The sequence below is a fragment of the Haliaeetus albicilla genome, chromosome 21, assembly GCF_947461875.1.
Source record: "Haliaeetus albicilla chromosome 21, bHalAlb1.1, whole genome shotgun sequence".
NCBI lineage: Eukaryota > Metazoa > Chordata > Aves > Accipitriformes > Accipitridae > Haliaeetus > Haliaeetus albicilla.
The window spans coordinates 15,343,333-15,371,323 of record NC_091503.1 but is presented as its reverse complement, the minus strand read 5'-3'; the positions used below and the strand labels follow the sequence as shown (position 1 = coordinate 15,371,323).

Sequence of the window (27,991 nt, the reverse complement as noted above, 5' to 3'; positions counted from 1 at the left end):
AAAGGAGCAGCTTTCTCGGTACCAGTGGAAGATTACAGAAATAAGAGTTTTAAACACCTTTCCAAAACTGCAGGGCTAAGCAGATGAGCAGTATAAGGAAAAGAGTTTGTGTTGAACCTTGCTCTCAGGATACATGAGCCCTCTCTTTGGGTTCAGTCATTCTAACTCAGTCAACTCCAGAAAGAAGTCCGAGCTCCAGGATAACATGATCCAGACGCAAAGAACCCAATGGTTTAGCAGCTGGAATTCTCCTCCACATCCCAGTTGCTCACAGCATGCACACCCTTGTTTAAAATCTAAGTTATAAGTCCTCCACAGAATTAAGGTTTCAGTTATGGTGAAGGTCTATCTCCCACTTTCTAACTTCTCATCACAGTTACAGTCTCCTGACGAGCAAAACTGCCCACAAGGAAAGCAAAGCCTCATGACAGCAAGAGATGAACAAGTCACAGAGCTGGGCTTAGGGGTGACAGAACTTAACACCTGCTAAAGATAACAATAACCCCAGGACCAGCCTCCTTGAGAAGTGAATACAAACTTTACTTCTGTACTTCACAGAATTACAGAATCATAGAATAATACACATTCAAAGAGACCACTGGATGTGGTCTAGTCCAGCACCCTGTTCAAAGCAGGTTGCTCAGGGACTTGTCTAACTGGGTTTGAATGTCTCCAGGGATAGACTTTCCACAACCTCTCTGAGCAACCTAATTACAGCTAATTTGAATTTAATGCTCTTGACCATGAGTTCCTCATACAAAGAGAGCAACAAAATACATTTTCTTGCTAACACACAAAACCAAACCTACAACTGAGCTAACTCGTATTTTCAAAAAGGGAGAATGGCCAGAGATTATACAAAAGCAAACCTTGGGAAAGATTCAAAGGCGCACAAGTATCTCAACAAGTCACACAAAGAGAAATTGCACATTTATACATCCACTTCTCAGGTCTTAGAAATCCCATTTACTATCTACCTTGTCTATGCCTGACCTGAAGTACACAACGTACTACAAATGCACCACCTTTTCTTTTCTTTCTGCATCTAGCTACCAACACAACATACTGATGGACTTTTCAACTGTATAAGGTGAAGACAACAGAATTCTCCTGCAGAGCTGCTTATTCATAGCACTGAGAAAAAACAAAATATGCTGGAAGATTTCTGTGATTTCTATAGTAAAACAAACAACCAGAATTTAAAAATAGTCAAAGATTAATTGATTTCTTGGACTTCTGTTTGTGAAGTTATTTTTCTTAGTTTTGGATTTATATTCCAAACATCTAGAATATTTCTACTTCAGAATTTACTTGTGGCAAGTAAAGGGTTAAAAGCACAAAATGAGAACAGCTTTCATTTAAAAATATTTCATTTAAGATCTCATACATCACCAACAGAGATGTTCATTTGAGCAGGAAACTTGATACATTTATGACAAGCTATTGTGTGCTTTTCCAGATGATGGCAACACGCTGACAGCCTTAAAGAAGTAGACATGTTACGGTAAGGTTTATTGTCTAAGCAGCCTTCTCCCTCTGCAGCAATCTAACAGCTTACATTTACAGTTGATTATCATTTCTATTAAATTCCAACATTGGCTAATGATCTCCAAGACTGGGAAAAATAGTGTCTTCTGTCTCAAGCCCTCTCCTGTAGGCACACTATTCTTCTAAAATAGTCTGAAAGACAACACATGCATTTCTTTTTCATAAAGCATCCATTCTCAGTTCTTTTAAAATATTTCAGACAGCACTATTCTCTTTTCCACTTCTGTAAGACGTGTCAGCCAACAGAACATAAATCAACTTCAGGGTAAGGAGTTTACAGTAAGCTTTTTCTGCAAGCAGCAAAACCAGCAAAACTTTATTTCCACTGTGTCTAGAGGCAAAGCTTGTTTGCAGATTCAGTGGTAAGGGACAAATTCATCCTGCTACATCTGCTTTAGCTGAGGCATTAATAGGGTCTCTTTCCTTTATTAAGCCCTTTATTCTCACACACCACCTGTAACTTGCTGTCTCTGACGATCTGGACATCCCTTGTGAAATTTGACTGAAGTGGAAAAAAAGAGGGCTTACGGCAGATGTACAAATAACCATCTTGCAGCTGTCATTTCCTTAGAAATCTATGCTTAAAAACTGGAATCTTTAAGCATAAATATTAAACTCAACCCAAGAGTGTCTTCAAAAAGTGATGGCAAAATATAGCACCCAGCAACAGCTTAACTGAAATTAGCACTCTGGTTCTCAAAAAAGATACAGCTTTAGACTATTCTCACTGATGAAGGTTGTTGCTAAAGAATACACAGGCAATCTGCCACTCTGGATGCAGATTACACTTAGGTATATCCATTTCATTTCTTTCATATCATTCATCCATGATGCGCACTGCTTTCACCAGGTTGCAACATGTTTAAGTGTCAACAGATTGATTAACATCCAGAAATCTGAAACACGCTGCCATTGCATTTCACTGTAGATGGACATGGATTACTGGAGAGACTTTGTAGAGTCAAACCATACGTGCACAGAGGGGCTGTGCAACACCAGCTGCCCATTTCTCTGTGGGTTATCCTGGGTAGAAGACCAAGAGTCACTGCTTTTTAAAGGTCTGCTTTTTCATAGGTGTTGGGAAGCATGACTCCAATGATGATAATTTTTTGAAACAGTAGACTACAAGGAAACAATAAACTGCTACATCTGAGCCACAGAAGTCGACGAACTGACATATTCAAACACAAGAAACCAAATTCCAACAACTAATCAGTAGAGGTCAGATAACTATTCTCTAATTACATCCTTGAAAATCTTGTGGCAGTCAAACAGCAGGTTTGTGAAAGAGCCATAGAAGTTTTCCCAACTTGTTCAATAAAACCCTGACCATTTACCTATGCTGTTTCAAGATACATAAAAAGCAAGATATGATATCTTGTTTCACAATACATTAAATAATAAAAAATATTTTTCTGCTTTTATTCCCATTTGACACCAAAAAAGTAGACTAAATATACATTTTCATTCTCCTGTTTTGTAGATTTGTACCTTAAAAATATAGTTCTCCTTCTAAAAGGAGTCACTAATTTTTTTGAAAAACAAAGGCAAGCGAGAAAAAACATTTGCTTACCTATGTCCCTTCTCAAATGCAAATGCAGAAGTAGCAATATAAGCTCATCAATCAGCAGCTAGAGACAAAAAAAATAGCTACTTAGATTACTTACTCCATTCCTTTTCTGAGGTCTGGATGACTCCCTAAAGCATACAGAGATATTCTTGTAATGCATGTCCCCCAAAATCATTGTAAATGATACACAATCACACATCAGCATGGCCTGAGCATATGTCGTGCTTATTTAAGAAGGTAATAATGTCTGCCTCAAAAGTAGCATATGTTCTGTGCTATGTTGCAGTTGCTACAGAAACTTTTCTTGTAAAGCAGCAGAGAAAATACTACCTAAAACCTCAGCATCTCGTTAGTATAATATTTAATGTTGCTTCAGTAATTCTTAAATGCTCCTGCAAAAAAAAAAAAAAAAAAAAAAAAAAATCAAGGCTCCTTTTAATATTTTTTTGACTGACACAGACCTAATTTTTTTAGGTTAGTTTTCATTGACAGGTATGCAACTGACATCTTAGAGAATCCCTATTTATTGTGCTAAAAATTGGGTGCAAACTATCAAAAGTATAAGCAAACCCAGGTGACAGATTTATGGCTAGTTATGCAACTGCTAAATTGAGAAAGGCTTATAAGCTAACACTCCACTTTCTACCTTGGTATTTATACCTACTATTCCTATTTATGCTACTGCTACATAAGAAGCCTGGTAGCTTTCATAAACTCTTAGAGTGTAAATTGTTCAGACTCACAACAGGGTCTGCCAATATTTGCTAAGCAAACACAGGACACATCTACACAGAATCTCTGTGTCCAGTGTCAATACCCACAGCCAGCCCCCACCACTCCTTCCCTCACCCCAAACAGTATCTTAACTTCATCAATTGCCACATCTAAGGCATTGGGGCAGCTCACCTAATAGTACAACGCAGCATGGATTAATGTAACATAAATCTGTTTGAGGGTAAAAATGTTTCAAATGCTCAGATGAGACATTTGGCCATTCTGAACCATGACTGTGCAACGGCTTTGCCTACAAACCTGCTGCAAACTTGTCTTTATGCAGACGGGTTTCCTCTGGTTGCCCCTCAAGCTTATGTAAAATGTAAGGGCACCTCCCAACATGAAGCTACACTGCTTTACACAATTTAAAAAACAAACAAACAAAACCAAAATGGCAGCATTACTAGAAATACCTTCAACATGATCCATGATGAAAACAGTTTATTGGACAACTAAGCATTTGACATTAGAGAACCTCCTTTTTGTTCTCAGGCATAGAAAACCTTCAAAAGTTTGCATTTTTAACCTTTAACATTAAATATAACTTAAGGGGGGGGGGTATTGCATATGGTTAAAAAGTAGACATACAATCAAGTTACAATCTACTCCCTTTTTTGGCATAAAAATATTTTCAATGACATAGAAATAGATCTGTTTTATGTGCAATATAAGATGATGAAGAATGATGTTATAATTAACAAGAAAGAAGAAGAGGTTTAGCAATAAAATGTCTAGCTTTCAAATGAAGGTCCAGCAAGGAAAGCCAACTGTGGGTACTTCTGCACTTGCCCTATCATAGATACACAAATATATTGGTTTATGTAATTACCATCTCAGTAGGTAAGACACTAGAAAAGCCAACATACCAGCATTTCCCAAGCTTGCTACTAATTAAGTCATATGCATACAGGTTCAATCCAAGGATGATCAAAGTTAATGAAAAAAATTCCCATTTAATTCAATGAGCTGTGGATCAGTTCCAGACAGCTAGCTGCTACTCTATCCTCTTTCTACTTTATCAAAAGCACTCCAGAAGTATGAAAATGAAGAGGACTCCATATGAGTCTACAGATTTTGTATCTCCCCTCAGATCTGAATTTTAAATTAATTATTTGACAGTTGACATAGAATTAAGTAATCTTTTCCATAAAGCTATATCAGAGGCTACTCCAGGTTTTGAAGGAAAACAGACTACTACTATTATTGTTACATCAACAGCTTTAAAAGATTTCAACTATTTCTTTCACATACAGGTTTACCCTCATTATAAATTTATTTATGTGCCACAATGTTCACCACTCCAGCAATATATTGCCATATCTACACATGGAAAATGTCAGTCCCATATACTGGAAATAAAGCACTAAATTTATAAGGCTTCCTAAGGTTAATAAAAAGATAATCTAAAGTCATATAAAGTCAAAGACACAAAGAATGAATGTTCAGATCAAATAATATCTATTTTTAATTACATTTGAAATGCAATGTCACAATTGTCGAAGAACTTCAGTATGCTGGACATTACATTTATGAAACCAATCTGAATAGCCTTTGATTCGATTGTTGTTAACAGTACTTGTTCACATTTTATTTTTCACTAAATGCTTGTATTAAAAATGAGAATTTAATTTCAGCACCTCAAAATTCAGCTCCCAGTGCTGCACAGATGCTTAGTTCTGTCTCTTTGTAGTCAGGGTTTCAGCAGACATCCATTCAAATCAGCCTAAAGGCTCTCATTTGTTTAAAGCAGAGCTAGACAGGAATTGCTGTAAAGTCTTTATTTGGGAATCCAATATATGCATCACTACTGTTAGCCATTGCATAATGTCTCAAATCTAATGAGCATTGCATAGGAAATTAAATAATAATAAAAAAAAATCTTTTCTGTTCAAGAATCAAGAGTCAGTTAAATGAAAACTGAAGTTGTCAGCTTTCGACAGGAGAAATGGTGTCTATGCCTAAAACCTCACATTCCATCTATACAGGGACACAAGCTTATATGAAAAATTGTGTTTAGACATAGTTTCAATAAAACTTGTGTATGCAACGCTGCCTAGCTGGCCACCTTACATCCTTCCTACTCTAAAGACAGATTTCAAGCATTTCTTGTTGGAAAAGGCATTTTCTTCTATCAAATCCATCACATCCAAGCTCGGAAAGTTTTGTAGGTATAACCAAAGATGTCTACTCTTAGCACCTCCTTCTACTTCATATTAGAGAACCACATTAAAAACAATGCAAAGGGAATGGTGTTACTACAGCCTTCATTACCTCATGTCAGGTCTCCATTGCTGTAGCTGCTCAGAAGCCCTGGATGTCTGTGCTGCACCACTGGGAACCTTGTGACCAGGGAGTCAGAGCAGCAGGATTTTATTCCCATGCAGTGCAAAAAAACCCTCATGGAGCCCTGAAATCCAGAATTGGAATGTGAAATGATCTCCCAGTCTGCTTGCCCCTTCTCACTCAACCCCTGTCCAAGACTGAAAAGAAAGGTATCAGAAAATGATGACTGAAACTCCTATCATCTTTCTTCTGCTTGGCTTTGCCACAGAAGATTTCTGCAGGGCCACTTTTAGGCATCCAATTAAAAATTATGCTAGCAGATTTTTTTTTACTGGGTCCAGACATGTAAGAAATGGTTCTAAACTCAGCTCTTGACTAAGTACAGACATAGCTGCAGGATAACATAGACTATTATAGTTTAAGATACAATGAGTAAAAACTGTTTCCTATAAATTTACCCAGGCGCTAATACTGCTCTTGAAAAACCCTTGAGAGACTTTCTTCTACTCTAAAACACTGCTGTAGGCTCACTTTCCTTAATAAGGGCCCATTATCTCTGAAATGTGCAAATGGGACTGACAAGTTGTACTAAGAAGTAAATTCTATTTACTCCAACACTTTTGGTTTTTTACATAATGCAAAAGCCTTTATTGCTTTGGTATGATTCCCTATTGCTGAAGCTCTTTTCTGTTGACTGAGTGAAATAGAAATCAATGACCAGATTTGTTTTATTCTTCCATTTATGTGCTAGTCATTTAGGCTGTTGTGTTCCCTTACCATTAATGGGGTTTAGAAGCAGAAGACCCCTTCATCTCTCAACAACTATTAACCCAAAGTCTTAGGCTAGCATTGCAAAAATATACTATGTTACAGCAAACAAAATCTGTTTAGAAACTCTGTATCATCATTTACATTGGAACCCAAATCACATGGGTTGCAAATACTAATAAAGCAGGAAAAAAATAAAACAAAAGTATAGGAAAAAGCAGCTAGCCTACACAGAGTGCAGTATTGACTGGCATATTGTAAAAGGAAAAAAACCAACCCACCACATAAGTTTCTAAATGACACAGTTCATTCCAACCCATTTAACCTACACAAAATGCCGGATGCACATGAACAGCAGGATTTGCAGACAATACAGACAGCTCTGCCAGCAAGTCTCACACAATCACAAGCATCTGTCTCAATACAGTTGGTCTCACAGCAATACAAATTTCAGAAGGTAAAACAAAAATGAGGTAAGATTACACTGCTAAACATTTTCAGTTTGGTTGCCTTTACCCTGGTCTTTTTAGCAAACTTATTCACTATATATGCTTTTTTTTTTTTTTTTTTTTTTTTTTTTAACTACTCTGGTGTTATTTCCTTGATCCCAGCACTCAAATTTACCACAGGTGGATGGATAATGTATTTCTTCAAAATCCCACATTGACTATCAAGCCTGTGTGCTGCCTCATCAGTCTTCCAACAAATTGCTGGGCTGCAAGTTGAAAGACTTACTTTGCTTTTTTAAGAACAAGTGTACTCAAGACTCCTCACAAGAATTAACTGCCTAGCCAACCTCCATTAACAAGCTTAAAAGTTTTACTTTGTATATACTACAGTTATGAATGTATACAGGCTACCAAAAGACAGAAAACCTGATTTGCAAATATTCTACTTACATTATGAAACATTTTCTGTAACTGTAGCTAAAGAAATGCATTAACTATGTTTAAAGCCTAAGGGTAAAAAAAGTGTAGTCTTTTTTCTTAAAAATACTTTCACTGCAACAACTGACACTGAATTATAGACAATGCTGCTGAGAAATATTCATGAGAAGTTTTATAATAAAATCCCTCAATTTAAAGTTCTGCCTATTCAAATAAATACAAGTCAAATTCTGACATGGATTTGCTTAATCCTGTTCTAATTTCCTGATACAACTTTGCTCTGGTTCTGTTAAAGCTTATGGCTAGGATTAATTCATATGTATTCAGGCACACCTACCTTGTAACACTGTATTTGATTACACCTGAACACTACTACCTTTACAGCATTCAAGAGGTGCTGACATCTATAAATTGTTAAAGGAGAACTAGTTCCAAGATATTCTGTAGCAAGCAAAGCAAGGGAAGTGTGACTTAAAATACATGTTTAAATTGTGTCTTCATCCAGTCCTGCTACCACAGGATAAAAAAAGTTTGAAAGTGTTACAGTAAAAAGAACAAGACTAGTATTGCTAACTTCTTTCTTTGTCACTAATGCTAGAAAATAGGACATATCTGGGTCTATGGCTCACAGCACCCTAGGATAATAGGCTCCCAAGCAGCTTCCTGCTTTATTATCTTTAATGTTACCAGGTAACATCTCCTATAAGGCTTGCTAATGTTGATGTACTTAGTCCAGATAAAGCACAGCACAAAGAACAAAAGAAAACCTTTGTCTGAAAGGCCTTGAGAAAGCCATATATTTTAATTACATCAGTGAACCCTCCTGTGGCACCAGATACTTGGAAGTCACTCTTCCCTCCAGAGCAACCTCAGTGAAAGGAAACTTAGACAGACCTCAGGGTACACATCTCGAACTATGGCACACAGAAGTTATTTCTCCATCCAGTCTTTAAAGAACAAAGGCAACAGCCCCTCCTCTTGCATTTTGAGCCAAGATATACACATTGACTGGGTGGAAGAAGCTATACAAGTTAGGCAAAAAGGAAAACAATAACATGAAAGAATCAAATCTTTATTATTAATGAAGAATAAGGTGTTGTTATAGCTCAAGGTCACATATGGCAAAACAATCTTCAGTTAATGCCACGTCCATCACATACTGAGAGATTCAAATTTAAAACATAATAATTGTTCTTATTTTTTTTTCTTTAAAACCATTTGTAGAATTGCAATTTGCAATGTGCTGAAAGATCAAGTTCCACACAGGCCCAGCTCTGTCACTCAGGGTCTGGAATGAGAGCAGTCAGAGGACACTTGGGTCAAATGAATTCCTAATATCAGGTGAGGAAATAGGATTTGGTAGAACCTGCAATAGCTCTTAAATACTGTATATAAAAAAAATCATTTAAAAATAAACACAGGGAGTTTGATAAAAGAAACGAGAATAACATGGTGTTCCCACATACTTAGTTCAAGTCTTCATCTACCCAGCAGAGTTTGTTTGTAGAATGAATATTATATTAAGAATATAATCTACCACAAGAAAAAGATGAAAAAATGACATTATCAGAAGAAGATACATCAGGAGTGGAAGAGTGGGGGAAAAGTAACACAATCTGTGCAGGGAGGGGGAGGGACAGAAGGGAAACAGAAAAAGCTAACATTTATCAAGCAATATCTCTATCTGTTCACAACAACTTTCTTCCACAAAACTTGACAAAGCTAGTGTACCAACATAAAAAGCAAGTAGCTTTTCTAAGTTCAACAAACCTATATATAGCTGTTATTTAATTACCTCTTCAATATCTGATAATTTTACATGTGCAGTACCATATCTGTCCATTTTAGAATATTATCTTCCCAAGGGAAGAGCTGCTGTAATGCACTATGCAATTTTTCACCCTGGAAGTAATTAGTATAATAAACTCAAAGTTAAAACAAATGTTGCAAAAAAGCTATGTTTACAGCCAAAATAAATAAGAAAACAATGACAAGATTATGCTAATACTCTCAAAATTAAGAACACTCTCAGTGAAGGTCTTGAACACTGTCTTGGCAGTCAAAATAATTTTGATATCATACACAAAAAATTTAAAAGAAGCACCATTAAATCTCTGTGAGGACCCTGATAATTTGCTCTGTTTATCTGTTTTTCTCCATTTTAGATGCAGCACACTTACTTCACCAGGAATCATCTCCAAAAAAGGCAAAAGTTAAACAATTATGAACATCACCTGCATAAAGACAAATGAAAGGAAAAGAATGTACAGTGCCAGGAGAGGTGGGGGAAAAAAAAAACCCAAACAAACAAAAAAACACAAAAGCTGATCTTGGGCAAAACTGATCCTGGGCTACAAAGCACAACTGAAAAAGCTAATCACAGAAATTCTAGAACAGGGAGATATTTAACTCAGGACTCCAGACAGATGAACTCTCACATATCTTCCCAGAACAGTACTTTAAACTATTTTTTCCCCCGTTCCTCTTTCCTGCCTTTCTGCAGAATGTTAAACCCATCCCTACAGGAAAGCTAGCAGCTCCATTTCATACGTGTGCATCCCCACCTAAATCCACCCTCATCACCAGTTTCAGTTAAGACACAAAACTTTATGAAGAGACACGGACACACATTGCCTTTAGCTTATTCTGCTATGGGGACAGGAACATAACAGACTGTAAGGTTAATGGTGGGATTTGTAAGGCCATAACTATTGCCTCTCTCAAAAGCTCACTGAGCTCACTCCCTATTCACTAGAGCATCCTATGGTGGATTCTAGCTTACATCAATTATGTGGTTTGTAAAGTAAGGAGAACCTAATTCTGCCACCTGTTTTCACACTGAACAGCAACTTATTGTTTAGGTTGTTGGACAGATTTCAAAGGGATTATATTCAAAGATATGGACATAATCCAATATAAAGATGATAAATTTGTCCTCCAGAAGATTATCATCTTCTACCTATCTACCTATTGCTATTGTCTACCTATCTTTACATCTCAAGTCTCATTATTTTCTTTGTCTTTGTATTAGGAGTAAGGAAACGTATGAATTCTATATTGAAAGCAAAATTAGATAGTTAACATACCTAGTTAACATACCTGTCCTTAACAGTTGGTGAAGATGAAGAAAGATTTTTTTATTATTAATTAAAATGGAGAAGGACTGAAAACTTGTTATTACCTGAAAAGGCTGGCAGTGCTGATGTCAAAGATATATTCAGAAAGCTAAATTTATTTGTAATTACTTACCCGCAAGCAGAGATCTTTCCTCAGTTCTGCTTCCTTTGCCTGTTAGCTTTAGCCAGTGCTTTGTTTCTTCTCTTCCAGGACTGGCTGAAAGACAAATTTTGGCACAGTCACCCCAGATATAAAAACATGAAACAGAAATAAAATAACGTTCTGTCTAGAAGTGTGAAGGCATGTACGGCAATATTGAAAATTCATTTCATCTTACAGATGCATTAGAAGCATGATATATTTAGAAACATGTCCCTAATGCACTAGCATGAATGCTGGCCAGAGCTCTGGGGACATAAAACTGATAGTGACACAAGATGAAAGATCAAAAATGTCAAGGATCATGAAAAATTAAGTTATCTTAAACTCAACCATTACTACATTTTGCTAATATGGGTATATTTTTTTCCTCATTTAAATGAAAACATTGCTCCATAGTTTCCTTTCCTCTCTAGAAATATTCTCTTTAGACTTCTTCGCTTCAGCTTCATATTTAAACTGTTGGGTTTTTTTCTGGACCAAAAGTCCAAGCTAACAGAACAAAAAGTCATATGGATATACAGCATCACATAAAATGAAAATGTCCTACAAGTGGAAAATCACATTGCCCCTCCCGTCATCACACAGACAGGAAACTAAACAGATAGCCTACTTACAATCCACTTAATCCTTGCTGCTTTACACATCCATTGTAAACCAGTTTTGCTTAACCTTTCTTTCCCTAAAAAAAAAAAAAAAAATTAGTGTCTTCCACACATCCCATTCTCAGAGGTCACACCTTTCCCCAATAACATCTTTTCAACATACTATACAAGAATTTCTACTTTTATTTTACCTTGGATAACATGTTTTCTTACATCAGCTCCACTCTAACTTATAGCAACATGATACTTCTACCCCTACTAATACTTTGCTCTAGGAATTGCTTCCAGGAAATAATCACTCAAGAAGTATTTGAGAAAACACTTAGTGAAGTGGATTTTCAGGGAAGGACTTAAGCAATAGCCCGTGGTCTGACAAGAGGGCCTATGCCCACAGCGCAGGGAGCAGGAAAAGAACTGGGATGCACACAAACAGCAGGTTGTCTTTGATTTCTCATACCTGGGACACAGGACTGGGTAACCAGAAAAAAAGCCCACAGCACCATGTTAGCTGTGCATGAATTCCCAGTGCTGCAGCACAGAGAATCTAGGATGAACAGCATGACCTTTACCACCACAATGTGACTGTGCGCATGCTTTTATATATATTCACATACACTTTCATATATGCCAAAAATAAACTCAAGAGAAGAAAGACCTTTGCTCTGGCAAGACATGTTAGATGCAATCATGATCTTTAACTAATAAGGTTGGCAGTACCATTTGTAACCAACCTGGCAAACTGGAAATCACAAGTCAGTGAAAAAGATACAGGGGTGGCTACAAAGAGATTCTGAGTTGCTCTTAAACAAAGTATCAGTCCTTGTTTTACAGCTAAGTTTGCTTCCTAAGCTAAAAATTTCAATATCCGCTAAAAAAAGAAAAAAAAAAAAAATCAAAATAACTTAGCCTGGCTAGGTGACAGCTATTGAGAAACAGAATGATAGTGTAAATCACGGAGGAGGGAGAAGAATTACACAGTTGACTCTAAGGGGCATAAATGAAAGAGGGGGATGAACTCAGGGAAGAGGGTAGCATAGGCTGAGCAATAGAAAACATTTCTTAACAGCAAGATACAATATTAAGTAGAATATTTTTCCCACAGAAAGGAAAGTTATTTAAGACTAGATTATATGAAACACTGGAAAGCAGAGAAAAGAAAGCATTTCTGAATTGATGAGGTCATGGATGAGAACACTTAATAAATCCTGTCCTTCCTACTTCTCATGATCAGGTTTGTCAGTAAGATTTCAATGTAACAACCACACAGCAAAAATACATTCATTTCTTGTTGGGTTCTTGTCTTGAAAAATACCTTGGATTTCATCAGCACTGAGGTTAGAATTGTCATTTGCATTTAATGCAACTATTACACACTGAACTATTTAAGCATTATTTGCAATTTTAATCCCCTATTACTTATTCTCTTGCCCATTGCTGTAACACAAAATTATCCTTTTAATTCTGGACTTTTATAGCATTTTTATTTCAGGCATTTCAAAGTACTTTACCAACATATGTCCACTATCAACATCTTTCAAAATCAATATGGTATATATCAACATTGCATGTCACTGATCCAGAAGTTATCCCACAACTGCTGAACTGTCCAGCTGCTTAACATGATACATAATTAGCAGGCAACATGATGCCCATGAAATCCTCTGGTGTTGCACATGGCCACTGGAAATTAGATTAAGACTGAGGCCAACAAGGAAAACAAAATTCAGTGTTTCTTTCAGTGCAACGCCTGCAGCACAAGAGATCATGAACCAGCAAACGTTTAGGGGCGGCAGTGGTAAAACAGGTATTCCCTTACACAACCAAGTATTACACCAGAAAACCCACTACTGTTTGGGTTGTTTGGGGTTTTTTTCCCCTATTATTACTATTCTTACAATCATACTTTAAACAATACACAACATTCTGAAATTCAGTTCAGAAAGAGATGGGGTAACTCAAAAAGTGACTGAGAGAAGAGTTTTGTCCCATTTTTTTTTCTTCCCTCTGAACTCTTAGGCAGAATTTTCCAAAACACACAAATAATTTAGGAGCACAGCTGAATTTGAAACACAGAAGTTTTGCCTCATGATTAAAAATGTTCTTTTCTATAGAGCAACCAAATAAATATATATTATTTTAAAGAAGCACAGTTATTCAAGGCCTCCTTTTGATACTGTGGAAATCTTACTCACTATAGGGAATGGTTAAATTATATTTTGTTACAGTTGTGACTGAAATCCCAAAATTCTTGTGATTCATGGTCCTTATTTTAAAGGTCCAACTCTACACTGGGTAAGATCTCACTGTGCACAACACTGTCCATCAAGAACTAAAAGCAGGGAAGAAGAGGGAGGGGAAGAAGAGGGAGAAAATGCACCACAGCAGCAGGGAAAAGTTAGCACACTTTCAGAAACTGAAAAACAATAATTAAAAGAGATGATAATATCATGACAATCAATTATCATACTGACCCGCAAAGAAAAATAATGAACACAAACAGCAGCATATGAGGAAAGCCCATGCTCTCTTAAAGCGTTAAGTGCCATGTCATAAAGCTGAAATACTGTACCGCAAGGAACAATTCGGCAACATACAACAAAAAATCCAAAACGTTCTGGAGAATGTAACAGCTGTTTCCTTTCACACCAGTCCACACTCTCTGCAGGTATTTCATCAAAATTTGCCCCCCCTCCTTTTTTTTTTTTTTTTTTAACATCTACATAATTGAAATATTAGTAACTATTCCAGATACTGATACAATTATATCATTCTCAAAGTGCTTATTTATCCCAAGAGATGCAGAAAGGCAAGGCACAGGCCACATTCCTTCCTCAGACCAAATGCCAAAAGCAAAGACTTCTGTACAAATGAACACCCACCAACTCACTTCAACAACAATTATATGTATCACTGCAATTAAGAAAAACATATCTCTAGCCCCATCCCTATAAAACGTAACAATACAACTGCACTGAGTTTTAAACCAGAGAAGTTCGGGGGTAAAAAAAATCATCTGCCCATATCTTGATTGGCCCTGGGTTGGTGTCTAGATAAAATTCAGGTGTGCATTCCCCCTAGGCAACGAGGAGGCAGTTAATGAAGTGATCATTACTGAGCTCCAGTGTCACAGGACACAACAATGGCCATTTGGGCTGTGTCTGTCCTTCAAATTCTCTGCAGGCTTGCAGTGATGCACATACACAGAAAGCTAGCAGAAACAAATGTACCCCAGTCACAGCAGAGGCAATGCCCACTTACTGCAGAATGACAGGACTTCTGAGACCATAATCCATTGCTTCCAAGAAAATGCAATAATAAAATACATAAGAAAATAATTAGTTTTTCCAGTCAACAGCACCAATCCAACTGCATAAAGATGACAAGTTTATGCAAAAAATTATTCTTCCCTCCTTAAGTGTAATAAAGGTTAAGCCAGGAAAGGGAGACAAGCGGAAAGACTATTTCCCTTTGGTATGTTTACTTTGCATTTGATAGTACATTGCATGTGCTTATTGCTTATTCTAAACATACAAGGTTTCCATACTTCCTTAAGAGAAAAACACAGTTATCTAAAAAAAAATTTAAAAATTAAAAAAAAAAAAAATTCACAAAAACTGTCAGGGAGATTCAGGAACAGAATTGGCACCTAAGGCTATTTCAAAATCATTTATAATTATTTTACAAATATGAAATCAATAGTGTTCTTGTAAACAAAATTTGCTTAATGTGTTTTACTTTCTTCCCAATTAGTCTCCCATCTTTCAGAGCTAAAGACTGTAGCATCAAAACTTTATTTCTCACAATAACAAAAGGGCTGTTGTGAAATTAGATGGAATAACTGCCACACTCATCTACAGAATGATTCCACATAACTCCGCCAAACTCTTAAAGCTGGGTTTTGCTCTCTACATGACGGACCTGTATCTATTAAGCTGTCCGAAGCCCACAATCAAAACAAAGGGCAGTGTCGCCACTGCTGCTTTCAGGGAAGATAATAAATCTGCAGACACAAAGCAAGAGTTCTGCTTTAACATGTATTAAGCACTCCAGCCATCAACAGCTGCAAAGATAGGTGCACCGGCACCTCAGATGGACTCCACTTCTGGCATGGCAATCTGTACCAACAGTATGGCTTGGGCTACAAGGAGAATTTGGTTGGTCCTTCAGGCAACTAAAGAGCACGCTTGCTTTATGTTTTCCTGTTTGGGTTTCCCAAATGCCAAAAGCTAGCCCAAAACACTTTGTTTTGTAACTTACAAGGGAAGGCCTCAGAAACATGATGCTTGTCAGTGTCTCAGTTGCTTACATTTTTCTACAAAAATGCAACATTTCCTCTAACATTTCTAGTAAAGAGAATATCAAAGAAATTTGCTATGTATGGAAAATCTCAGTTTCCAGAAGCCTAAAAGGGCTGCTAAAATATAGCGTACTTGCAAAGACAAATTTGAGATAACTCCATGCATGTCTATTTTATTTACACACAGAAGCATAGAATTATTTTAGTTCTACGCAATAAACTGTAAATTGTATCAGATGTACAACCGACACAAATAACAATACTCAAAGTATATACACAATAAAATATGAGTTCAGTTAGCAGCAGCAATTGAAGCACTTTTGCCAGAGACATGTAGGATATATACAAACATCTACTATATACAGAACATACTGTGGAGAAAGTAGGAACCATGTAATGATTATAAATAAGTTATATCAATAATATTTAAAAATCACTATTAAATACAGCTGGGGCATCATACCTGTAAGTTACAAAGTCACATTTATCCTGGAGTGGCAAAACTTTCAGCAGAAGAGGATGCTAGGTAAGTGCTCTTTCCAGCAAAAAAAGGAACAAGTATAAATTAAAAAAGAGGTGCTTAAGCAGAAAAAGAGACCCAGTCTCACAGCAGAAAAGAGCAAAACCCAAGATTTACCAAATAAACAGAACCTGCCTTTTAAATGGTTCGGGCAACCTGTTATTCTGTGGGCTGTACAATACATAGGCACTGTGTCCTGCCGTCTTCAAGGCCAGTTTCAAAACACATGGGCCTGTGCGTTAAATTCACTTAAAGTCACAACACAGTTATTAACTTTTTGAAAACTTGCGCAAATGGAGAACCATAGGGGAGGACACTGGTAAAACCAGTGTAGTCATTTCCCAGGACTGTGGAAAAAAAACCCAAGAAAAATGGTAAATGGAGATTTCCCATTGAAAATAAAAGCACAGAGGCAGGAAATCCCTGCTAACCACCTTCAGAGACACTCACTGCTTAGCTTAAGCAATACCTGAACTGTAACTACACGCCCAAGTCAGTTTAAGTAACAGAATTCAACTTCAGATACCGAGCGAGGACCAGCTCCCACACCACAACAACACATCAGGCCCTAACCCACGAGCACAGGTCACCATTCACCGCAACCTTCCATGGCCACTTCAATGCAATCACCAAACACACGTCACCTGTTGCCCCTTTCCAGTCTCTACACCACTCCCACCCCGCCAGCATCCACCTCCCCATGCAACACACCAACAAAACAAGCGTGGGTGCACCCAAACGCAGCGACCGGTTTATTAGAAGGCCGGTTTTCCTTTCCTCGCCGCTTAGGCCTCTCCCCCCCACCACCACACGCTCCCCCGGCTCTGCCAGCGCTCGGGCCGTTCTCAGCCGCGCCGGCCGAGGCTGACAGGAGCCCTCGCGGGAAGCGGCGGTAGCGCTTCAGGGCCGGCCGAGGCTTGAGCAAGTAACACGGCGGCGGCACCGACCCGGCGGGCCCGGGACCCGCCCCGAGCCCTCCGCCCGGAGAGCCGCCCGCCGCCCCCCGGGGGCTGCCTCAGCCGGGGAAGAGCCCTCAGGCCGCGGCCCCGCCGCGGGCCTTGCGCTGGGCCCGGGCCCGAGCCGCGGCCGCTGCCTCCCCGATCCCGCCACTCACCGCCCGGCCGTGCGCTCCGGCTGCCGCCGCCGCGGCTGCCCCCGCCCCTGCCTGCCTGCCCGCCCGTGGAGGCGCGCAGAGAGGCCGGCGCGGGTGGCGGGGAGGCGGCTCCGGCGGCCGGCGCGGCCCCGGGCGCTGCGGGCGGGGAAAGGGGCCTCGCCGCGGGAGGACCCGCCTGGCGTCGGCAACATGGCAGCGTCCAGCCGGGCCGAGGTGCTGCGGCTGTACCGGGCCCTGCTGCGGGAGAGCCAGCGCTTCGGCGGCTACAACTACAGGTGCGCTCCCGGCCTGGGCGGGGATGGGCTCCGGGGCGGGCAGCGGCCCCGGCGCCGCTTCTCCCCGCGGGGGCGTGGGGGTAACGGGGAAGGGGAGGGAATGCCGGCGTTGCTTGGGGCTGGGCAGGGGCTGCGTGAGCGGCTCGTTTTTTGGCGGGCGCAGGGGATCCGTGACCTCCGGGGACCCCGCGGAGGAGGGAGCGGCCGCCCAGGCCGAGCTGTGGCCTGGCGGCGGGAGCGAGAGCGGGCCCGGCCGCGGCGGCCTGCCCGGGCCTGGGCCTGGGCCGGGGCCGGGGCCCGACTCGGGGCGCAGGGGAGGGTCAGCCCCCCAGTCCCTGTGCCGGGCTGCCTCAAAAGCAGCAAGTTATGGGCCCTCCTCCCTCTTGTAGGAGGAAAGAACAGGAGAGAGATTGTCCCAGCCTGAAAAATCTCGTGTCTGTTCTGGAGGCTGCCCTTCTTCTCCTGGCGGGGGAGAGCCGGGGACAGGTTGTGCCCTGGTTGTGCCGGAGGAGGTTGGCTTCCCTGCCAAACCCTGACACCATGTGCTGCGGCCAAGCTGAGGGTGCTGTGTGTGGTGAGGGAGCAGGGTTCACTCGTTCTGATGCACAGGGTGCCCTGCTGCCTGGCTGGCTGCCTTCTCTGGCTGTTGGTGAAAGACATGCACCGGTTTTTGGTAGATGGTATGTCTGCCTGCGTGCTATAGGCATAGGCCAGGTCTCCGTCGGATATCCCCTGCGTTCGCAGGGGGTGCTCCCCACCAACACTAGCAAAATTGTATTACTCACTGGTAGTTTATTCACTTTGCCACTCAGTTGGACCATGGGCAGAGACATGTGAGCTACCTGTGCTGTGAATCATCTCCAGCCTGGCAAGAATTGGGAACAGAAGCCTTTGAACTTGTATAAGCATGGTGAGCTTTGCACTCTTCAAGGCATAAGTATTCCCCAAACCTCATGTGTGAGGGAGTGCCTTGAGAAGAAAGGCTGTGGGGCTGAAACTGAGTTGGAGCTAATAAACCTTCATTGCTAACTCCACGCAGCAGCATGTATGTGCATCATGTTCCCGTCCTCTTTCTTTAGTTCCCCTGCTATCAAGGCTTCCCCCTGCTCTTCACTGTCCTGAGTATCCCAGCTTGCCGTTATTCTGGCTAACAAAGAGAAGATTGTATGTAATGGGGATGGCTTGAGGCTCGTGAGATATGCAGCTGGTGAACAGTTGAATGTAACTCCCATCTGGGCCACGGCATGTTTTCAGCAATGGGTTTGTGCTGGGGGGTGATCAGTGAGGAAGCTGAGTCCACAGCAGTGGGAGGAAGCAAGCCAGTGCCACCTCACAGTGGTGGCTTCAATAATTGGTGTCACCAGCCTCCTGGACCACATGTGGACCCCCCTCTGCCTGGCCCCTTGCTGGTAGAGCACAGGGAACCTGAGAAATTGTTGTCATCTCTTCTCTATAACCCATACCCAGAGCCCAGCCCCCCTCCCCAGGTACCTGCAAAATTAGGTATGTACCTGGGGGGTCTTGGCTGTGTGGAAATTTTGGCATGCAGCTCAAAGGCAAGGCCAACTATCACAGAACGATAGGTGCACCGATGAGTTTCTGCTTAACACAATGTAAAACTTTTCATTCTGTTTCTTTTAACATTTTTATACTAGCAAATTCTAAAGGATAGAAATCATAAGATATGTGTTTGCCTTGGATATCTGATTTTTTGACACTATATCACGGTGCAAGTTTTCCCTTTCCTTAAAGAAATTATCTCAGTTTTTGATGGGCTTGACCTTAGATACTATAAAATCAGCAACTGTATAAAATCTTGCAGCATATACACACATTTGTGAGCACTAAAAGCAATAGCAGTTTCTAGCAAGAAACCATCAGCAGCTATTATATATAGAGATCTGCTGGGACCACAACAACAATTCTGCCTTGGTGTTTATGCCACACCCATAGCTAAAATGGATACCCTGCTAGCTTCTTCTGTGCCAAGATAAGCAGTCCCGCCATGTCCTCAGGGCTGCTGTAATGTGATATGGTAATACCCTGGGGTAAACCTAATGACTTTGTAAAGAACCAACTTATAGCGAAGTAGAAAGTATTACGGATTAATCTTACTGGTTCATGATTTCAGTTAGAGAATTTCAGAATATTTCATTATTGCAAACAGTGCATATTTGTAAGTGTACGTCTGGAGTGTGATCAGCTGGTTACTGTCTCCTTATTTGCTTGCTGTACTTTTTCTCTTAACTGTGTACATATAGATTGTGATATAAAATTCAGTATTTTTGTTTTGTGAATTTCCTAGTAAATATACTCTATATGTTATCTGGTAGTACTGAATTTTCTTCTACCACCCAAAAGAACTGTTAGTGCCATAACTGTGAAGTTCATGTCTTAAAGTAACTGAGGTCACCGCTGATAGCCTTCAGAGTAACAACACACAGGAGCATCTCCAGAGTCCTGCAGTAAATGTTATGGAGTGTTTGGAGGCCCAGATGTGTAGGCCAGGTTTTAACAGCAGGGAGAGAGAGTTTAGTAGACTGTAAGTAATTTCATGTCTGCCCTTCTGCCCTATTACCCATGCAGACGGTCTGAGGAAGGACAAGCGATTTGTACTGGAGGGAGATAAATATGCAAAGAGGGAAGATGTTAGGCTTTGAGTCAAAAAGGTGGTTCTTAATGTGCATACTGTTTTTTGTCTGCTTGGTTGACAAAAAGTAGATCCTCTGACAGTTTATAACGTGTTGGATTACAGTCTCAACTGAATTGATATAAGGGATAGTTTCTAAATAGAATTTCATTTGTGATTTAAATAATGGCTTTATGTTGTGTTTCTTTTTTGGTACAGAAAGCAAAAGAATTTATAAACTTGTGAAAGCTGTTGAAACACATCTTGTTGCAAATGAAGGGTAATCTGAACTTCAAAGTTTCTTGTTTGTTTAACGTAACTGAAGCTCAGTGGTCAAAATGCACAGGAATCTAGTGGAAGAGGGTTTTCTCTAGAAGGGTAGCACAGGGCTGGAGCAGGTCTCCCCAAGAGATTTTTAACATCTCCATTTTTGAAGGTTTTTGTGACAGGTTTAACTGAACAGCACCATGGCTGACCTGATCTTGTTGTGGGTAGGCCTACTTCAAGTGGGAGGTTGGCTTGGATAAGTTCCAGAGATTCTAGCTAACCAACATTACTATGATTTTTCAGGTCCCAGGCCTTCCTTGGCCTATAAAGATACTAACACTGGCTACTAAGCTCTGGGAAACATCATATGACATGCTTCTGGCTGGTCTCCTTTCCAATTCTTTAATTTCTTGTAGTTATGAGCAATGTCAGAAGCTTTAAGTCTCTCGGTCGGAATTTTTCTGCAAATAATTTCTTTATGTTTTTTTAAAGTATTCTTGATTTATTGTACACTTATTTCAGTTATACGTTATGTTCTCTGTTAACTGGTGAATGTTGCAGTTTTATTTATAGATATATTTTTTCTTGTCTGTGTAAATCGCATTTTTATGGAATTTGATTAGAATGTGCAATATTATTTGATTAATTAATAAAACTACCCAGACTATAGAAGAATCAAGGAAGGAAATTTGTCAAAACAGGTTTTGCATTGGAAACAAGTTAAGTGAATGCATTCAGTTTCATCTGAGACTTGTCCTTCAAGATTTTAAAACTAGTAAATCTGATTTTTTCAAATCTCTGCTAACCTAAGAACAAAACCGAGCAAAATAAGTTATACTGTTTTTTTCAGTGCCAATTGTTTTTCCTGCTTTGAACAACATAGTTGTTGATCTGATTTTAGGGAGACATAGAATGTAGAACCATAGAACAGCCCAGGTTGGAAGGGATGTCCAAAGATCATCATCAAAGGCAACCTTTCATGGGAAAGGGAGCCTAGGTGAGATTATCTAGCACCTTGTCCAGTTGCATCTTGAAAACCTCCAGTGACTGGGACTCTGCCACGTCCTTGGGGAGGTTGTTCCAGTGATTGATTGTTCTCACTGTAAAAAATTTCTTTCTTACGTCCAGATGAAATCTCTCCCAGTGCAACTTGGACCCATTGCACCTTGTCCTTTCTGTGTGGCTCCTTGTGAAGAGAGAGCCTCCATTAAGTACTGGAAAGCTGTGATGAGATCCCCCCTGAGCCTCCTCTTCTCCAGGCAGAAGACACCTAACTCATTCAGTCTTGCCTCATAGGGCAGGTTCTCCAGCCTTTCCATCATCTTTGTGGCCCTCCTTTGGACTTCTTCAGTCTGTCCACATCTTTCTTGAATCATGGGAACCAGAACTGGTCACTCCAGGTGCAGCCTGACAGGCACTGAGTAGAGTGGGATGATCATGTCTGTCACTGCTAGTAATGCCCCTGCGGATGCAGCCCAGGATCTGATTTGCCTTCATTGCTGCAGTGGCACACTGCTGACTTGTGTTCAGCTTGTTGTCCACCAGGACCCCCAGGTCTCTTTTGGCAAGGCTGCTCCCCAGCCACACAGATCCTACCTGTGCTGGGCTCTTTGTTTATGTCCTCCCAGGTACAGGACCTTGCACTTGTCTTTGTTAAACTTCATACAGACTGTGATTTCGTCTTTCTCTGAAAGATTATATCAACATGTAGAAAATCTTTATTTTGAGAATCTCAAGGTGCTTATGATAAATGTGGGGGTTTTGTTTTGAATGAAAGTTTAGGAGTAAAAATTCAGGGATTCCACTATATAGGGCAGAGCATGTTCTTAAGGTGTGTTTAGTCTTTTGGCAGGAAAGCTGTTTTTCTGGAGTGGGGACTTTCTCAAAAGACTGGTTAATGGACTTTGTTATTTTAGCAAAGGCATCCAAATTGAGTAAATCTGATGTCGTCATTATCCAAGACATTATTTGTGTTCTTTGCATAGCACAATAGAACAGGGATATTTTTCTTTTTATATAAGACTTAATTACCAGTAGAATTTGAGAACTAATTAGAGTAATAGAAAAATTACTGCCTCTGGCAGTGATTCATACCAATAGACATATGCGTATGACTTATGGTAAATGAAAAACACTTTGTAATGTAGTAATAGTTTGTGAGTATTGAAATGCTGTCCTACCTCACCTCCTCCTTTCCTTACTCTTGGATTTGGCTTTAACATTTAGTTCCTCACTGTATCCATCTGTATGCTGCCCGTGATGAAAAGGTGCTGACCTTGAAGCTTTAAGACTTACTCAAGACACAGTAGACACAGGCTATTATTTCAAGTATTCTTTAGAAGATCAACATTCTGGATTTAAAAAAATCAAAGTAATTTTGCAAAAAAAGCCTTGCAGTTGATCAGGCAATGTTTAGAACCACTTGCTGCAGCAACGGATAGCAAGGATGCTGTCTGAATGACCTCTTTGATAAAGCTCTTCCCATGGTTTTTTGGGTTTGCTGACCAAGAAGGTACAGTCCTAGATTGTACATGGTTGTCTGCCTCTCTAAGAAAAATGAGCATGAAAAGAAAACTTTCTTGATTGTTTTCTTGTGTGTGTGCATACTTGGGCCAGCTGTTCCGTGACTTTCACACTGAACTCGGTACAGAGGATGTCCTCAGTAAGGAATATTTTTCGGATTCTTCTTAATATTATAGTTCTTTCTCAAGAATGAAGATGCCACAAATCATTCAGACAATATTCTGGCTAGGAAGGCATTATGGAAAATGGCCTTCTTCCCTTACGTTTTTTCTACTTTTTATTCTATTCCTTTTCACCTGATCTCTGTATAAAATTCTAACATTTTTCTCAGGACGCAAAGCACAACTGAACATTTGATATGGTAATAGTGAAAGAATTCAGTTGTGTTCAGATGCTGTCTTCCTTAACAGAATGTGTATGAAATAAAATCTTTAAATTATTCTTCAGGTAAATTTGAAGGTCCTGTGCTGTGAATGGCTAAATGCCAGGCTTGGCTGGTATTCAGAGAGTCATAATACTTAGGACTAGACTTTTCTTCAGCATCACATTTGTTACAAAGTTTTGGGAAGAGCTGCTGCTTAGGTGTGTTTTTCTAACTTTTCAAATAAATAGCCATTTGTTAAATCACATTTAAGTCTTGGGAAGAAAAGAAGCCTATGCACAAAGTAAATACTATGTGTGTGTGTATGCATGTATGAATGTATTGGTATTAAGAGGTCAGGAATTCACTTCTGCTCCATCCCTGTAATCCTTTTCAAAAAATCCCTGTTTAAAGGAAGCTGTGGAGCCATTGTGGAAGCTAAAGGAAGTATGATAAGTGTGTTAGTCTTATTACAAATGAATCTCCATTGAATTGCAGTGCTTTTTTTTTCCTTGAACTTGATAGCATTTAGATCAAAAGATGCTTAACTTAAATTTAGAAAATGCTGATTTATAAGTTGACATAATTAACTGTGGCTTTTTATATACTTTGCAAGAAACTAGTATTTAAATAAATACAGCTGCGTGAACATTTTACACCAAATCAGCATGGGATTCAAAATGTCTTGTGGGATTCTGAATATGACAGCAGTCAGATTCTCCACAAACTTCATTGCCAGATCTTGACAGTCCTTCTGAGTCTGCTTGTCTGGCGTATCCTGGTCTGCAACCATTAAAGACCTGTTTCTAAATCATTAGCTTGTATAAAAGTAAGATTGTCTTATTTTAGCTGTCAGAGATGAAAATCTTTCCCTGAAACTCTAATCAGTTCTAATACATTGGCAATAATCACTAATCTATTATGGTATTCAAGCTTATATAATTAAAGTTAGTTCTGTGACTTTAAGTGCCTATGAGAATAATTTATTGTGTCCTGTGAGGTCAGTCTTTACAGAGTTGTCTTTGTCTTGCACAGCATGTGATTTCTGCTAACTAGTATTTGCTTGCAGGATACATGGCATTTTTGCTTGATAGTATTTATTTACTGGCATTATTTGTTTTTCCAACAAACAGAGATTATCACAATGCTCAACTGCAGTCACAGGCAGATGTAAGCATCTGTTCATTGTTTGCATAAGCAGGAGAAATGTGGACACAGGTTTCCTCAGAGCCTTGGTGTTGGAGAAAATCAGTTTATCTTGTGGATAGCCACTGTTGACAGTTACACGTTCAGTGAATGTTAAACAGTTTTCTGCAGACTATGTTAGAATAGCAGTGGAAGAGTTAAATGGGGGCCAGAAGCCATCATTTATTTGTGTTGTTAATCACAGTTAAGAACAGGGGAACTGAGAGTAGAAGGGGCTAGGTACAAGCCATCACATCTCATCAAGTTTTGGATTGAATCACTAATGGAATTCTTTGTGAAACAATAATTCATTCATTCATCAAAATGTGCCTCCCCTCATAATCAATGTTTTTATTTATTTAAATAACATCAGAGTCCTTCCTTCTCAGGAAAATGTTTTAAAGTCAATACAGCTCAAATGAAGTGCTTAAGACATAGTGCAAGCCACAGTACGTCCTAGAAGTTTATAGTTTGAATTATGTTCTGGATGTCAAATAGAAGTGTGTTGTGTTGCCTTGAAACTAACCTGCTACTAAGCTCCAGAAAACATCTTTGACTCATCTAAACTATAACAGCATTTTTCTAGTCCAATAAATTAGCAAATACGTTTTCAAATTAATGGTCTTCATATGTAAACTAGTTTTGAAGGGAGGAACACTTGTTGATTGATTGAAGTAGTTTTATCACTGTCCAAAGTAAATTAGATGACTCGCTCGTAATGCTTTTTTCCTGACCTAATTTACAATATGAAAATAAATGTTTGAGTGTTTTGTTTACAAAACAATAATGAAAAAATTATTTCGTGTAGACCTGTAAATAGGTTTCTGGATTTCCAGAGCTATTGAGCACATTTTTTACTAAATTTGTTAATTTATTATTTTCAGTTTGTAATTTATACCAAAAATTTCTGCCTATTATTTGCAAATTTTGAATGTGAAGATGAATATTTATTAAACTGGCGGTGGTACCTTCACAATCACCTCTAAAAGCAATGGGAACACAGGGTGAACCTAGTCCTGCCAGCTACAGCAATGCAGTGTTGGGCAAATAAGTATACTATACTTACATACTTACACAGAACTCCTCATTCTGTGAACTAGTGGCAGTACTTACTAACCTATATGGATTTTGAGGCTTGATTGTGGGGTTTTATTTCCCAACAATTTGTTGGAATCCTTGAAGGAGAAATTCTATATCAGTGCAAGTTATTGCTATCATTAGCAAGGGACCTGGTGCTTCTGCAACTTCTGTTGGTAATTTGTTCCGAGATTGGAAACCTTTTCTGCTACCCTGGGGAATGGAAGGTCATGTTGCATGTCAAAGGGAAGGTAATCTGCCCTGGTCATAAAATGTTATACTGAAAACATTTTTATGATAAATAGACCACTCCTCATACCTCTTTTCCTCTCCTAATACCTCATGCAGTAACCTTAGCCAGTACTCATCTGAGCTATTGAGTTTTAAACCAGATGTTAATTCCACGTTAACAGTAATTGTTATCTTAGAAGAACTTCTTCTTACAGCCATGTGCTTATGGGAGGGAAAGGAGTTGGTGTTTGCTCTATGGTTTTTTTGTACTTGCAGATAAAGGACAAAAAGTGCTACCATCACTCATGTGAGTGAATTTTTTCTCATGACTTTTAATTAGCTATTAAGTACTATCTGGGTTTTTTTGCAACACATTTCTGGCTTGAAATGCAGAACCTTTTGTGATATATAAATGTAGCAGTCTGAACTTACTCTTGTTCTGTCTCTCTCTATATAGATATTATAGAAATTGAATAAGGTGATTTTTTTTTTTCCTTCATAGTGTAAGCCTCTAAGAGAGAGTGTTAAGAGGTTGACTGGAAAACTCTTCAAAAATTACTGACCTTTCCCTTAGCTTTATCTTCACCTTTGAATTTTAACATCTGAACTTAACATACTTAGGCTTGACTAGATTAAAAGACAATATTTTGTCAATGTTTCTCTTCTTGGAGAAATAAAATTGTTGTCTCTGTCTTCCTGAATATTTCTGATCTCTCTGTTACAGTGGTTAGATTAAACTGCTTCAGCACACAGATCTGTCGGCAGGTTTATTGAATGACTTCTGTTCACTGGACTAGCATAGCTTAAGTTTTAAATTTAGTCTTCTGTCAGATCAAAGTATTAGATTGTATGCTGGGATCTACAGTTTGGAGAGTATGAGTGTATGCAGCAAAATTTTAGAGATGGAGGCCATACATAGCCCAAAAGAAACATTTTGGCTGGTAGGTGCTCTTAGCTTCATAATGGGCAGTTAGATCATCCATCCTATGTTGTTTTTTGAAGTAACTCTAGGAAAAATAATAGGAAAATGGGTGTAACCCTTTTTTTTTTTTTCTTTTATATGAAGTAGCTTTCACAAATGTTGTATTGCTTTGCTTAGGATTTAGTATTACTTTGATTCATATGTTACTTCTGGACTCCAGAAAGATATGTAGGATATATAGATCCTGAGAAGCTGCATTTATTTTACTGGAGCTAGCAGAGGTCTTAGGTATGTCCTAGCTGATCATCATTATGCTCTAAAGGTAAGAGCTGTGGGCATATTGTTCCATAACTAGCCCGCTAAGGGTCTGGCTTTTTTCAATGCTCATTTGTGCTGATAGCACCTCGGAGGTACAAGGAGTGGAGAGCCATACAGTGTGGAAAGCTGTGGTGGATATTCTAGCACATTATGCTCGGTGCATAGAGGTGCTATGTAATTTATGTGGATGAAGACCAGCTGCACCTGCCTCGACCTCAGATCTGGCCTCTGTGACATGGTCTGTGAGTGAACGACTCAGCTTTGCTGAGCAGAATATTCTTTTCCCTTCAAACCTTGCCTCTGTTCACTCATGATTCATTCTGCTCTCTTATTGTGTAAGAAGCTGCATCTGATTTCCTGTGGAGATGAAGTGACACACAGAGTTTGTACCCATTGCGTTTCTGGGTTACTGTTCCACTCTTGGCTGAAGCTGGGGTTTTCAGCCCCCATTTCTTTTGTGCTGGTGTTATCATCTGTAAAGCTTGTGAAGACTTCCATATTCTGTAACTAATTAAATAGAAAAAGTACAGAAGGAAAGATCTAGTTCACTTGACTTTCTGT

The 27,991-nt window shown here is 39.4% G+C and overlaps 2 protein-coding genes across 16 annotated transcripts in view; one reads left to right on the top strand and one right to left on the bottom strand.

Annotated features, from left to right (window-relative positions):
• Positions 1-17,743, bottom strand: part of FARS2 (phenylalanyl-tRNA synthetase 2, mitochondrial) — a 249,560-nt gene extending 231,817 nt beyond the window's left edge. For 2 of the 12 annotated variants that reach the window (XM_069809017.1, XM_069809030.1), the window contains exons 1-3: positions 17,277-17,417; positions 11,724-11,788; positions 11,080-11,163 (exon numbers count right to left, since the gene is read on the bottom strand). The gene's annotated coding sequence lies outside the window, so the exon portion shown is untranslated. Of the gene's footprint in view, positions 1-11,079; positions 11,164-11,723; positions 11,789-14,969; positions 15,007-16,471; positions 16,544-17,268; positions 17,427-17,642 lie in introns of those variants that run through there. The other 10 variants (XM_069809028.1, XM_069809027.1, XM_069809018.1 and 7 more) reach the window with 9 other exon arrangements.
• A 39-nt stretch (positions 17,744-17,782) lies between these two features.
• The window catches only part of LYRM4 (LYR motif containing 4), a 90,439-nt gene continuing 80,230 nt past the window's right edge, over positions 17,783-27,991 (top strand). For 3 of the 4 annotated variants that reach the window (XR_011329131.1, XM_069809032.1, XM_069809034.1), the window contains exon 1: positions 17,783-17,917. Coding sequence is in view for 3 of the 4 variants with exons in the window: in XM_069809032.1 (XP_069665133.1) it covers positions 17,832-17,917 (86 nt within the window). In the remaining variant the exon portion in view is untranslated. The remainder of the gene's footprint in view (positions 17,918-27,991) is intronic. The other variant, XM_069809033.1, reaches the window with a different exon arrangement.